At 36.8% G+C, this 15,243-nt stretch overlaps 1 protein-coding gene across 2 annotated transcripts; it reads right to left on the bottom strand.

Moving 5' to 3' along the window:
• Positions 1–421: 421 nt before the first annotated feature.
• LOC113662852 (zinc finger protein 239-like) lies at positions 422–7,118 on the bottom strand. 2 transcript variants are annotated; one of them, XM_027178014.2, is made up of 3 exons: positions 6,959–7,118; positions 2,887–2,998; positions 422–1,954 (listed from the first exon to the last, which is right to left on the bottom strand). In XM_027178014.2, exon 3 carries the CDS (start codon positions 1,946–1,948, stop codon positions 779–781), a length of 1,170 nt encoding a protein of 389 aa, XP_027033815.2. In that variant the 5' UTR covers positions 1,949–1,954; positions 2,887–2,998; positions 6,959–7,118; the 3' UTR covers positions 422–778. The 2 variants fall into 2 exon arrangements, with proteins under 2 accessions (XP_027033815.2, XP_047668526.1); XM_047812570.1 differs by lacking the exon at positions 6,959–7,118 and adding an exon at positions 5,337–5,605.
• Between the last annotated feature and the right edge of the window lie 8,125 nt (positions 7,119–15,243).

The following is a 15,243-nucleotide window of genomic DNA, read 5'->3' as shown; positions in this document are numbered from 1 at the left end:
ACATTGCTTAAAATATACATCATTAACAAATACTTAAAAAAAAAAAAAAAAATGGTATATCTTTATATAGATATCTATACACACATCTATTTTGCACATCACTAAATTTCCTTTAGCAAACTATCCAATGGCATGTTAATATCTAACCCTATTAACCTTTTATAACCTATTAACCTAAAAACATTGTGAATAGAGAATAATTACTGTCTGTCATGATGTGCTTATTAATGACTATTTTTCTATCTATTATATCAATATTTGCTACATTTAAAATTTGACTTTCACATTAAATCTAAAACATTAATAAAACTTGGAATTTTAATTAATGATAAGCTAGTTATTTTTTCTCTCACTTTTAAAAATGTATTTCATGTTAACATTGATACATTTATAGAAAGCAAATAAAAGAGTCTTATTTTACAGTCTTAGTTTTTATTTAATATATACACTTTGTATGCAGTGTTTAAAGAAAAACAAACAATCTTACCATGTTAACAATATCTTTTTTAAACACCAGTAATTTTACTAGCTAAAGATTTTCAAAAACAAACAGAAACCCAGAATTGCTCAGAACAGAACTTGAGGCCTTGGATAAACATTATCCAATATTGTTTCGAATTTCAAACATTTCTAAAGCGCATACTTTGTCCTAAATAGTGAGAAATAGTTCTCTTTTTTCTCCTGTGTGAATTTGCTGGTGTGTTCTGAGTGGTTTGTTTTGTGAAGCACTTCAGTCCTGATTGAATTCACAGGTGTTTTTGTAAACTGGTTTGTTGTTTCAAATTTTTTTCCTTGCATGAGTGAGTTGATGCCTTTGAAGAGCATAATTTCGAGAAAAAACCCTCCCACATTCTGAGCACCAATACGGCTTCTCTCCTGTGTGAATGCGCTGATGTACTTTGAGAGTATTCAGCTGTGAAAAACTCTTCCCACACTCCGTGCACTGATACGGCTTCTCTCCTGTGTGAATGCGCTGGTGGGTTTTAAAAGCACTAATTTCTGTAAAACTCTTCCCACACTCGTTGCACTGATACGGCTTCTCTCCTGTGTGAATGCGCTGGTGATTTTTAAAAGCACTATTATGTGTAAAACTAATCCCGCACTCTTGGCACTGATACGGCTTCTCTCCTGTGTGAATGCGCTGATGGACTCTGAGACTTCCCGGTTCAGAAAAACCCCTCCCACACTCTGAGCACCAATACGGCTTCTCTCCTGTGTGAATGCGCTGGTGGATTTTAACAGTCCCTTGTTGTGTAAAACTCTTCCCACACTCGATGCACTGATACGGCTTCTCTCCTGTGTGAATGCGCTGGTGGATTTTAACAGTCCCTTGTTGTGCAAAACTCTTCCCACACTCGATGCACTGATACGGCTTCTCTCCTGTGTGAACGCGCTGATGTTTTATAAAAGCACTATTATGTGAAAAACTACTCCCGCAATCTGGGCACTGATACGGCTTCTCTCCTGTGTGAATGTGCTGGTGGGCTTTAAAAGAGCTATGATGTGTAAAACTCTTCCCACATTCTTTGCACTGATACGGCTTCTCTCCTGTGTGAATGCGCTGGTGGGATTTTAAATTCACTTGTTGTGTAAAACTAATCCCGCACTCTGGGCACTGATACGGCTTCTCTCCTGTGTGAATGCGCTGATGGACTTTGAGATGATTCAGCTTTGAAAAACTCTTCCCACACTCTGTACACGGGTGTGGCTTCTCTCCTGTGTGAACCCACTGGTGGCCTTTAAAAGCAGCTAGTTGTATAAAACTCTTCCCACACTCTGTGCACTGATAAGGTTTTTCTCCAGTGTGAATCAGTTTGTGTACATTGAGAGTACTTTTCCGTGTGAAACTTTTCCCACACATTGAGCAGAGGTGATTTCTCTCCTTGCCATTTTTTGCACCAATCCATTTTTGACTGAGTTTAGTGTCATGAGAACCAGACGGTGACATTTCATTCTGTAGTGGAACATTATACACAAGCAACAATAAATTAGACACCTAATTTTAAATTGAATTTTAGGTAGAAACTTAAATAAACAAACAAACAAACAAACAAATAAAACAATAGATCCTATGAACAGCCATCAAAGAGGCTTCAAACATTAAAGATTCAGATTACTTCATGGTTAATATTTTGTGCAGCTTTTCCTCAACTGAACACATTTAAAGTGTGTCGTTCCACAGTCACAAAAAAAATCCATAAAACTGGTCCAAATACAAACAGTTTCTGATTATTTTGTCTCTAGATAACTATTATAGCTTAATTTCCTTTAGTAACAATAGCCAATAGAACATTGAGTAATTCCCTGAACCTATTAACTTTTTTAAAAAGATGCTCAAATTTTACACATTTTTGCATCATTTAAAAGGTTTCACGTTTAAAAAATTGGAACCTGGTAAAGACATGAACTATTCATTTAGAATATACACTCCTTAGATAATGTATAAAATAAGCAAATGTAATTAGAATAGTTATAGAAAATATGTTTTAGTTTATTAAAAGAAAGTACAAGTGGAAATGAGCTGAAATGAGCTGAGACTAAAGTTTTCTTTCTTTCGTTCTAATTTCACATCAGTCTTCTTTCCTAAAAAGAGGCTAAAATAAGAATATAGGGTACAATGTGAAATTGTCTTTTAAGATGGTAGAATGTTGTGGATTTAAACAGTTTCACTAGGCATGTCTGCAATACGCTTTGATATATTAATGTTTGCTTTATTGTATTCTATGTTTTATATATATTTGTTATTTTTGACATTTTTTTCTTCACATTATTCCTAAATTACATTGATCAAACTTTGAATCTGGTACAGTATACAGAATGTACACTTTTTTCAGTATATATACTCTGAAAAAAATTGTGAATTTATTTATTTAAAGAAAGCCTTACCAAGTGTAAATGAACAGAGATGAAAGCTCTTCCCAGAAATCCCAGTAGCTTCCCTGCAGTCCTCTTTCCAGCAGACTAAAATCAGAGTACAGGATGTCGTCTTAAAATATTTCTGGGGAGAAAAGTCACAGGATAATCCATCAACAATCGTTAAACACCAATAGCCTCGTATCATCCGAGTCTGACATGAACCAAATTATACTAAACCAATAATCCAAAACTAACAGTATAAACATTGGTGGATGTGTCTGTGTGTGTGCGGGCAGAACAAAGTCTGATAGTCTAGATGTAGATGCAGACTGGCAGTGCTTAACTTTAGGGAATGCCTCAAAACCTTCTGCTGGGTGGCAGATGGACAAAAATACAGTGGATAGATGAAGTGAGTGTGAAAAATGTCTTGAATAAATTTCAGTGTTCTCTATTAATGTTTGCAGTATTATTGAACATTAAGTGTAACAAAATGTTATCATTTCAATTCTTTTACCCAGCCCAATCATTCATTCATTTTCTACCGCTTATCCAAACTTCTCGGGTCACGGGGAGCCTGTGTCTCAGGCATCATCGGGCATCAAGGCAGGATACACCCTGGACGGAGTGCCAACCCATCGCAGGGCCCCAGCCCAATCTCTTTAAAACTCTTTAAAGTCAGCAAGTGAAGTGAAGTCAAGAAGCTTTTATTGTCATTTTAGATTTTGTCGTCATATATAGCTGACACAGTACACAGTGAAATAAAACAAGGTTTCTCCAGGACCACGCTGCAACATATGACATTTATGTAGTAGAAACAATTAAATGAGGTATTAAAATGTGTTGTTTTCTCTCTCGTATGTACACTTCTGAGTGTGTGTTAGAGATGTTAATGAAAGCAACTTGCTGTTTTCATTTGAACTTTGATCTTCTTGACTTATTTTACCTAATTCTTGGGTTTCCATCACAGGCTTAAAACAACATCCAGTCTATTCATCCTTGTCACTGAGGTCTGTGCACTTGAGACCAAAACTTTCTTCACACAGTTTAAAGTAATCACCTTAACCGATTTTCTACCATAAAAGCCTTCATCTCCACCACATATACATTACAGCATAGTGGAATTCTTTTCCTCATATATCCCTACTTCAACCAAAAAGCAAAAACAACAACGAAACATGCAAAGTTCCATGTAAGATAAAGTGAGCAACTAAATAAAAATTTAAATTAAATCAATATTTTGTGTGAATACACTTTGGTTTTAAAAACAGCATCTTGTACACTTTGTACACTTGCACAAAGTCAGAGATTTTGTTCAATAACGATCATTAATTTCTTATGTCGGCTGAAACAGTCAGTAATTAAAAGATATGACCCAATGTAGGTTTAGGAAGAGCCAAAAGTTCTGCTACTAAGGTGATGTCGTGGAAGACAGGTTCATGTCACAGCATAAACATAGCAAGACTGCGCACAGCAACAAGACCCAATTTAATTATACTGCATCAGCAAGGTCTCTCACTGGCAAAGATGTCAAAGCAGACTGGGGTTTCAACATGTGCCGTTCAAGCTATTTTGGAGAAGCTAATATATAAATAAACAAAAAAACAGCAAATAAATATATAAATAAAATAAATGTAAATAAATAAAATACACAAAAAACCCAAACAAGGCAAACAGCAGCTCAGTAACAGAGCAGGATCAGGAGACTAAACTGGTTACTATACAAGTAAACCAACAAAACAAAGTCTTGGGTCTGTCAGAAACAGGAGACGGACATCACACAACAACAACATACAGCAGAGCTGCCAACTTTTTAGTTCAGCTTAGAGTGAGATTTTGGGTGGGGTGGGGTTTTGGTTATGGGAGGGGCTTATGGAGGGGCGTGGCTTGGTGTGGAAAAAAAACACAAAATCCTTGCATTAGCAGAAGTGTATTAAGTATATATTGCTATTATATTTGGTATCTATACAGAATTTCGTGAGATTTACATTACATTTAATTTTCACAAACATTTTACAGAAATAGGATTAACATGTGATTAACATGTGCGCTATTGTAAGTGCTTATGGCTGATTTTGCAGCCTTAATCATTGATTTGGATGTCCACCAGTCAAATATCTGGACATGATTGATGAGTTGTGATTGATAAAAATAAAATCATTTTATTATGGGATGTCGTTGACTTCACATTCTGTTCTTAGAAAACAATAATTAACATTAAACCTGTTACCCGTCGACGTCTCGTGAACGAGCCACCACCGCTAGGAGGTGAGACTGCATCAACTTCATTGTAAATTCATTGTAACTTTTAAGCATTAAATCTTCTAAATACACGGTTAAATTACATACTGTTTGAAAGCTTAGACTCTCAGGATTTTATTAAGCGCACACACAAAGCATAATATGATTTATAGCAGTCATAGTAATTGAACCATTTGATAGCCAACGAAAGTAGGTGGCGCTAGTTCGGTTTGTTTACTTACCTTTAACGCTGGTCTTTAAATTTCCCTTTCTTCACATTGTCACTAATGTTAATGTATTTTCCAAAACAAATGCTTGTAAAAATCCCCAAGAGTCCAAGGAACTGGAATATGTAAGCCTTTTAATCCAACACGCTTTGCTCGCCTCACAAGAATTAAGTCTTTGACCGGAAACTGAATACACGGGTTCACTTCCGCCCTTTGTTCGACTCCTACTTCTCATTGGAAGCTTACAAAACTTTCAAAACGCGTGATATTTGTAGTCGAGGCTCTAACGAATCAAACAAGCTCTCGCATTGAGCCAACCAGTGCCTGTGGTGCAGAGATAGGCAGCTAAGAAGCCAATGAGGTCTCTCCATGCTATGTGGGTGACCCTCCCTTTGACTGACAATTGCTCCCTCCAGTAGCGATTTGATGTTTCGCGAGCGTCATAGCTCTTTAGCCAATAAGGAGACGATTCCAACGAGATGCAACATGATACATCTGGTGAGTTCGGGCTGTGCAATGAGAATGCGCATATTAATTTTTTTCAACTTTATTGCGCAATTCTCGAACTTTTCACACTCTCACGCCTCAGGGTGTCAGTTTACAGGCATTTTTTCACAACAGACTTCTAGGCAGAGGGATTCTCTTTGTTCTAGGACTTTTGAACTAAGCATGCAGTCTTTTTATACAAAGTTATACAGTACAGTAAACAAATAAACAAGAAAAACCTGAACGGACGGTCATGTCCGTAGAAAAATATTCATATAAAATCCATGTTTGAGTCTTTTGACTTCATATTTTTTTTGGTGAAAGCCAAGACATGTGGGCTATGACCCTCAGTTGTTGTTTACCAAAAATCATTAAATACAGCAATGTATGTAATTAGTTTATCAGGTAAACAACTCAGACGGAAATAAAAATCCTCCATACTAGCCTCTGTAACTCTGTGTCAGTAAGGCTTAGAATCAGAAACTAGAGACTCTCTTCTTTGCAATGAGACCAAGCTCACCTCTGTGTGTCAAAGTATATGGGAGCTGTACCACTTTTTATGTGGGTATGTCATCTAGGCGAAAATCATGGGGGGGGGGACAGGTAAGAGGTTTTAACTACTAGGCATGTCCAGATATTTGTCATCTGGAAATGCTTTTGTACTGTTTTATATGATAAAGTTATGTAAAATAACTGCTCAGTACTGCAAAACAAACAACTCTGCTAATGCTAACTTCATTCTATATAAACTATATAAACAACACAGGCCTATTAGTTACTAGCCTAAACTGGACGGAGACACGGAGCGCCCTGTAACTCACTGACCTGCCGGCGTTCACAATTCACACGGTGCAGATGGGAGGGAGAACGGCTGACTACACAGTTTATGGGAATAAATTTCACAAAAAACTCATTACACTATCTGTCTGGTCTCTCTGCACGTTGTTTTGCGAGATCAAGCGGCGCGATTTTTTTTCCTCAATGCTGCACGAGTCTGCGTGAGAAAATGGGAGTGTGGCGTGTGAGCGTGAGAATCGGGTTAATTACGTACAGTAAACAGGAGACTCGGTGGCGTCGCGGACAAAGACACACCAAAAGCACGTTACGGGGTAAACAAACAGAACAGAGCAGAACGAAACATATTTCTTTACCTTACATGTAGATATCTTTGTGTACGATGAATATCAACATTCCGACAGCTTCTAAACTTTTACCGTGTGGTCATCAAATGCGCGTTCATGGTTTACGCACGCGCAAAAATATTCACATGTTACTGAGCAGCTGGGGAGACCAGGGACAGTTGTAACAGGGGACGGTTGTAACACCTTGAATTCCTCCAATCAGAAACAACCTAGAGTGATGACACACTGTGCACATGCTCAGTTAGTTTCCCTCCTTTTTTTGGCATAAAGGGAGCTACATTTGAATCTTCCTGACAGAGTTAGCTCAGTAAAGCATGTTAGAGTAAAAATGTTCTTTGTTTTGTATGTATTGCTAAAATTGCAAAAAGTGTTACAACTGTCCAGGGGTGGCTCCAGCCCCCTGTCTGTGATCTTAGCCACCCTAAGTATAATTTTTACATTTATAAATAAACAATAAAAATTACGTTAAAATGTAGGACTCGTCGATGGGAAAGAAAATTATTTATCAGTTTGATACAAGAGCGATTTTTTTTAAACTTTACTTTACAAGTATGTTGTAGTCTTTCAAAAGTGCGTCTTCAGCTGCCTGCTTTATTTGAACGGAGAAGCACATTTACGCGCAGCGTGCACGCGCAGTCAGCTAGAGGCGTTCATCTATAACGTTAATCGGCGAAAAGACGCAAAGACGGCAACCAAAAGCAGTGAAATTTCACTATTCTTATGACCAGAGTTTATAGCACAAACAAAATATTAATGCAAACAATCCATTCAATACTAAATAAAAATAACATTTACTGATTTGGTCTTGTCTTGTGAATATTTTTTTATTAATGACTGCATTCATTGGACACACTGTTCGCATACATGAACTGATTTTAATAAATTGACGTAAATTGACGTTGATTCAAGACTGGCATCATTACATCATGCATAAAATTTTGGTGTCCTCTTTTGCCATTTTAAATAATACCATAACTTTTAGCTTACTATGTAGTCATATAATATATAATATAAAACTCTTCTTGTTTTAAATTCACACTAAGGGCTGAACCCCCTAAAGATGAAATCCTAGAACTGCCCCTGCAACTGTCCCTGGTCTCCAATACTAGCATTCTAAATGGCACTTCATACTTTTAATTTGTTTATAGTAAATTAGTTTAAATTATTGATTACATTATAGCAGCTATAAACACTATCGTTGTTATCAGCATCCTTTTTTCATTTCATTGGAGTTTATCAGAGAAACGCAAACGTTTCTGTCAAGAAAAGTTAAACACACACTGCTAGAAGTCCAAGAAAATTTGCAGTCTAGTACATTTCCGTGAACTTCTATGATGTAAAGCTCCTTTCAGACTCTCCCATGGAGACACAACCTCAGGTCTGATGGTGAGCTCTGACCCTGTCAATGTGCAGGTTTGTCTTTTTAGTCTTTTCATCCTGTCTCTCTCTCTCTCTCTCTCTCTCTCTCTCTCTCTCTCTCTCTCTCTCTCTCTTTCACTCACTCACTCACTCACTCACTCACTCACTCACACACTCTCTCACACACTCTCACACACACACACACACACACACACACACACACACACACACACACACACACACACACACACACACACTGCCTGAGTGTGTGATATTGAGAACATTTCACTAATCAAATCAAGAGATACATTTCACGTCTTTTTTATTTTATTTTTTTAAAGCAAACCTGTGTAATTTTTAAGCTTGAGTTGAGGAACCAATTATGCTAATAAAATTGAGATAAGAAGACTTCATGTTTATTTTAAGAGAATTGGTTCAATTATGCGGTTTTGATTGAGATGTCTTCATTTGAATCTAAACAATGGCAGTGATCAGAGGACATTTTGAAGAAGCAGACGGAGGAGCAGTGAACACGTTAAGAGGTGAGGCTTAATAACTTATACATTTATTCTCATTTCTTAAATAAGCTCTTTCAGGAAAGACACGTTATGTTCACGCTAGTTCAGGTGCATAATTTTATACTCGACCCCTCCGTCCCCCCCGGGATTTATGCCCATGCCCGGAGGAAACCCCCGAGGCACGGGGAGAACATGCAAACTCCACACACACAAGGCGGAGGTGAGAATCAAACCCCCAGCCCTGGAGGTGTGAGGCAAATGTGCTAACCACTAAGCCACCATGCCCCCTACATTTATTATTATTTATTAAATTAGCTCTATTCAGATACACACGTAGTGTTCACTCTGTTGAGTTGAATCGGGTGTTTTAAAATAAAGGTATCCAAATATGTTTTCTGTTTTGTTGTGAAAGTAGGAACAATAGTCTGATCTTGAGCTGGTAATAACTAACTTGAGCTGCTCACACGTGCTGTAACTAGAATGCACATGTTGATCGCTAAGGCAAAATCATCATCATTCATTTTTAAGAGAACTTATATGCTCATATATTCGCTTTGATTGTAAAATCAGGTTAGAATTTTGAAACAATTAACCCTTACATGTAATATATGCAGTGTTTCATACTTGACATGAGGTGCCCTAGTGTTGCAGAGATCACTGGCCTGCTCTGTTTGACGTTCTCCGGGCATTTTAAATTTCTTGTATTGTCATTAAACACCATCACAGATAATATTGTGGTTGTCTGCTGAACATATTTATAATAAATGTTTAATTTTTCAGTTTAATGAAGAATTTAGGAGAATTACCAGCCTGCACTTTAATCCAACATTTATGCAGATGTTGGATTACTACACTCCTAAACTTTTCACAATATTTTCCAGCAAAGGAGCATCACTCAGTCAGGTTTTGAAGAAGTGAATGGGTGCCATATAGAAGGTATTGAATAATATAATATCTGTATTTTTCATTATTGGTTAATATTTACTATACTTTGGTTGCCTCAGATCTCACAAAACATAGATGACACAAGAGATGTCCTCCGTTGTGTAAGAAAAAATGCGTTGTGTAAAAATAAGACGATGATGTTGAAGATCTTAATAAAGAACAAGAAGTTTATTCCCGCATAGCAGTGACAAAATTCATGGCGTACTTTGGGTTTGTCGGAGTCAGTAAGAACCCAGAGCAAATCCTGCTCACGCATTTTATGTTTCCTCTTTGTAGTTTAAATGAGATTCTACTTTGAAGGTGTATTGAGTGTAAGAACTGAATGTCTCCCAAATGGCTGGGCTACACCTTGTTGTCTAGCTGATGTCTTTAAATGGTAATCGCGGCCATGTAGGCCTTGGCTTGGAATTGTTATCAACCAAGTGGTCACTTTAAATGTTAATCGCAGTCACATAAACACTTCTTTCATGGTGATCCTTAATGTCCTGCTGCCATTCCCATATTTATAATTAAATCAAGTTTATGCGTTTAGAATCCTAAACGTATTACCTTATGATACTTTTTACGAATGAGCTCTTTTAGATGTGTACCTTGGAGTGGAATTTGGGTGCATTTTCTGTAATTTCTTACAGTTGCTTGGTCTATTATTTGGGTGAAAAGGAGTAAGACCTCATGCAGGAGTACAATGTAAGTGTCTAAATATATTTCAGATATTTATGGTTTTCAGAAAACTGCATTTTACATTTTTATTTTTATTTACAAAAATAGAAATACAGCCTTTTTTGAATGCACTACATTCCTCATGTTAACAAACATTTTTACATGAGGAATGTAATGCGTTCAACAAAGCAGTGTTTAAGCTGTATTTCTGTTTTAGCTGTATTGAACTAGTGTCAGCAGTGTAAATAAAATAAATAAACCATTGTGAACATTTGTGAAAACATCCTGTCTGTCATTAGTTAAATTGTATACAGTCCACTGAAACATCATATTATGGGGAGTTAGTGTTTACACAGTAATAAACCTAGAAATGGTTTACTTCCTGATGTCTATACATTTTAAGCTCTTATAAGGAAATTACCCAAATGAACTTTATAATGACTTACCATCATAATTAAATATTTCATGTTTATTTTACTGTGTGGGAATGTGCAGCATTCTGCAAGAGAGATGGCAAGGAGAACATCAGCATTATCTTGGAGGGTGTGCAAGTCATGGCTGGTTTAGGAAATCTGGCCGAGGCATTTCAGAAGCTTTTCTACTGGATGTATGCAAGTTTTCACCCAAACTACAATCATTCAAGAACAAACTTATGTGTTATATTTTTAGAGACAAATCCATTGTTACCAAGTTTTGGTGAAACTGCACTAGACTGATTGATTGTGGTTTTAGATTGTTCTACAGATTTGTTCTAAGAGGACAAGTCTGAGTTTCCCTCTTCTGAAGGAGGTTTGTCTTTTTAGTCTTTTCAACCTGTCTCTCTCTCTCTCTCTCTCTCTCTCTCTCTCTCTCTCTCTCTCTCTCTCTCTCTCTCTCTCTCTCTCACTCTCACTCTCACTCTCACTCTCACTATCTCACTCACTCACTCACTTCTCACTCATAAGGTTTCTGCCATATGACTTTTCAGGGTTTTTTCTTCACTTATGTCAGTTTTGACTATAATGTAATTTCTGACTCATTTAAGGATTTAATTGTAGCTCACTGGTTTGGAACCGATTGAAAGGTTGTGAGTTTTAATCCCAATTCCACCAAGCTGCAATGTCTGGGCCCCTGAGCAAGGCCCCTATCCCTCACTTGCTCAGCTGTATAAATGAGGAAAAAACACGGTAAATGTAAATCCATTCTTTCTCTATAAAGCAGATCGTTAATGTCTGTTGTTAAAGGATTTAAACTTAAACTAAAATCTGCAATCATACCTAAGAAGAAAACTGGTAGAAGGGTGATAATTAGTGAGTAAGAGAAAGTTTGTACTGAGAAACATTCATGTTCATTGTTTTCTATGTGTGTGTGTGTGTGTGTGTGTGTGTGTGTGTGTGTGTGTGTGTGTGTGTGTGTGTGTGTGTGTGTGTGTGTGTGTGTGTGTGTGTGTGTTGGGGATCTCTCTTATTTTTTAATCTCTCCAGAGGAACATTAGAGCTGTGACCCTAACATGGAGCCTGTAATGAGATTGTTATCAACACAAACTGGAACAGCAGCAGCAGCTCCTTAATCACAATTCGCCCCCACAGCGAGGAACATGAATATAGTGTTAATAAAGAAATGCTAATAGGCTTACTTAGTGTACACACAACTGGGAAAAGACACACACTCACTCAGCAGTTTAAAGTTAAAGTGGAAAAAAGATAGTGATTATTTTTGCTTTAAATATCATTTAGTCTTAGAACATGGCAAGCAATTAATCCCTCTCTATGTTCATACTGAAACACATGAGCATATGTTTGTTCATCAGATGTCATCGGACATCAATTCATTACAAAGATGTTCATGTGTCTGATCTTACCTTCCAGTTTCCACAGAAGGAAAAAATTCAGTTGAATTTCCACCTCTAAAAATGTTTAACAGAGCATGGAGGAGAAAAAAATGGCCAGAAGGAGCTTGAAGAAAAATGGTGTCAGATGTTTAGTTATTCATCCATGTCTATTTTCAAACACAAAATGGAGCTATTTGCCAGGTGCTGCGAGTTTCATGCTTCTGTGAGGTATATTTTATCAACCTTTAGCTTCTCCTGCACAAATCTACACAGAGTGTTGGGGATGTGAATAATATCCTCTCCCTCGGTGCAATTTATTTTGAGTTTAGCCTCAGTATCAGATAAGCATATTCTTAAGAGAGTACCACAACATTTTATTATCTGTCAGACCTTTTATTGCTTAACAAAGAAAGGCTTACAACAGGGCTTTTAATTCTCCTTTCTGCTTGGTAAGAAGTTTAGATTATTTATATGAATGTACTTGTTCTTATTTGAATGTTATGTTCTATAGTAACAACTAAAAAGGAGCTTTCTAAGCACAGGGAATGTTGGAAATGAAGTCTCATGCCTCAGTAGAGAGATGGCATTCCAATCAGCTTCTATGAGAAACACAGCCAAATAGCTAAGAATACATCATACATTCATTCATTCATTTTCTACCGCTTATCCGAACTATTCTCGGCGTCATCGGGCATCAAGGCAGGATACACCCTGGATGGGGTACATCATAGATATACAAGTTTAAATAAAGTCATTTGATTTATTATAGGACACTTTATCATATATTTTTTATCAACTATAAATGGGTAAAATATTGACAGGTCTTGCTTTCAAATAGATTTGAGGAATAAATCACTCTAAGACCTGCTGTCATTTGATAACACCACATTGTTGTTGCTTATTTTAGTGTATTGTATTTACAACAAGGTTTCCCATGCTTTTGAGAGCTGTAATGGTGGAGAAGACAGTGGTGTTTATAGACTATATTGTAGCTGGGTTGGAGACACTGAAATTTGAGTCTACATGAGATGAGTAGTAACCAAAAAAGAAAAAATAAATAAAAATTTACTACTTCTGGTTGGAGTCACATCACTTGGTGGTGCTCGCCGATGCTGATGACAAATCACATGTTGGTGGCTTGTAGACTCATGTGGCTGCTGTCGATAGAACAAATATGGTGCCGGCTCTGAAACGCTGTTGCGGCGGTCGGGTTTGCATTCTGTTGTTGAAAATTTGACTTTAGCAGGACAGAATTACTGTTAAACCTATACTGAATTCAGACATTAAGCGGATTTATAGTTTGCTCAAATCTCCTTGTTACTACACAACTCCAGTTGACTATGCACAGTTGTAGAAAGGACATGATTTTATAATCACACTGTCCGGTGTCACACAGATGAGGTTCACTTTTGAGTCTGGATCCTCTCAAGGTTTCTCTCAAGGAGTGTTTCCTCACCACCTTCATTTTTTTTACTGTATATGTTTCTGTAAAGCTGCTTTGAGATCATGTCCATTGTTAAAAGTGCTACACAAATAAAATTTAACTGAATAAACACAGATGTATTAGGTTTTTGTCTTTGTACAGTCAGTGTATTTACTTCATATGTAGGACGTTACTATTAAAATTACAATTGTTTATACTGTAGGCAAGCCTGGGCAATGAAAGTTAAATATGATATTGTTACATACGTATGACTGAAAACTAAGCAATTTCTTTACGTTACAGCTATTCTGTGGTAGCTGATTCCTTGAAAGAAGGGAAAGTCATGAGTACTATTAAAAAATAAAGTGATATAATCAAAACCAGACTACTGGACAGTTTAATATTGTTTATCACTACATAATGATGACTGAAATGAATTATTTTGATTGCAGACTATTCTTCTGTAGCTCTGTGCTACGGTATAATGAAGATGTGAAACGCTTTCTTAAGCATGCAAAGTGTCATCATGTGGTCTTGGTTCTCGATGTTCTTGAGTCATTGAGGTCTTTGAGTAATTTCTTCTACCTGAAGTTTGAAGTTATGGCACAATAACAAACTTTTTCCATCATCACTACTGTCACTGGCCAAATTGTGCAATATGTCCAGTTTTAGAAAAATGTTTGGTGCAATATGCGTCTCTGCATGGTAAAATTTCACTTTCAAGGTTGCTAGGTGACCGCTGCAGTATTTTCTCTGCATACTTCCTGGATGTCTGATTAAAAAACATCAGTGTGCTCTGAGCATCATGCCCCTATGCTTGCAAATAGATGAAAATTCATTCGGCTCACTTTGTATGAAAAATTAAAAGTGTATTCATACAGAGTTTGATTTAAGTCCCTTTAAATGGCTTTGCACAAAATCCAACTACACCACACTGGGTTTGAGTTTGCTGGATTAAAAACTGAAGAAAACATTTAACTGAATTTTGTAATTGCTCCTGTTTTGTGTATCTGGTTTGTGGTTTTGTGTTGCTTTGGCCTGAAGCAGGCGACTCTGTGCAGATGTGACACGCTCGCGTGCTCAAAAATCTAATGCAGTTTGATGGTTGGCCTTTCTGCTATTAGCCCTTCACCCAGCTTTTATATTTTTGCCTGGAACATTCAAAAGGGCTTCATAGCTCAGAGCCACTTTTTAAAGGCGTTAGCTGAATGTGAAATGTGTTTGTACCATAATGAATTCAGAGCACCCTATTGATTCTCTAAAAGTTTTTAATTTATGAAAATACAGATTAAAAGTATATGAAGGAAAACTCATCTTAAGCAGCAGTGCAGGACAGAGAGAAGCATCTGGGATCAGATTCAGTTTCCTTTTATCTGTACTTTTATCTGTAAAGAAAATTGAGGGAATGTGCAGTTTTCTGAATGATAGTAGATTTAAAACCTCTTTCTAGTATTACTCTTTCATGAGAAATAAAATGCAAATTTTTACTCTCTTCTCTATTCTCATTTCTCTGACTCTTATTTTACTGCTATTGTGCAGTAATAGTTCATTCCTTCCTTCATTTTTATGAAATGGACAG

The sequence above is a fragment of the Tachysurus fulvidraco genome, chromosome 4 (genome assembly GCF_022655615.1).
Source record: "Tachysurus fulvidraco isolate hzauxx_2018 chromosome 4, HZAU_PFXX_2.0, whole genome shotgun sequence".
Taxonomy (NCBI): Eukaryota; Metazoa; Chordata; class Actinopteri; order Siluriformes; family Bagridae; genus Tachysurus; species Tachysurus fulvidraco.
This window is presented reverse-complemented; position numbering and strand designations above follow the sequence as displayed.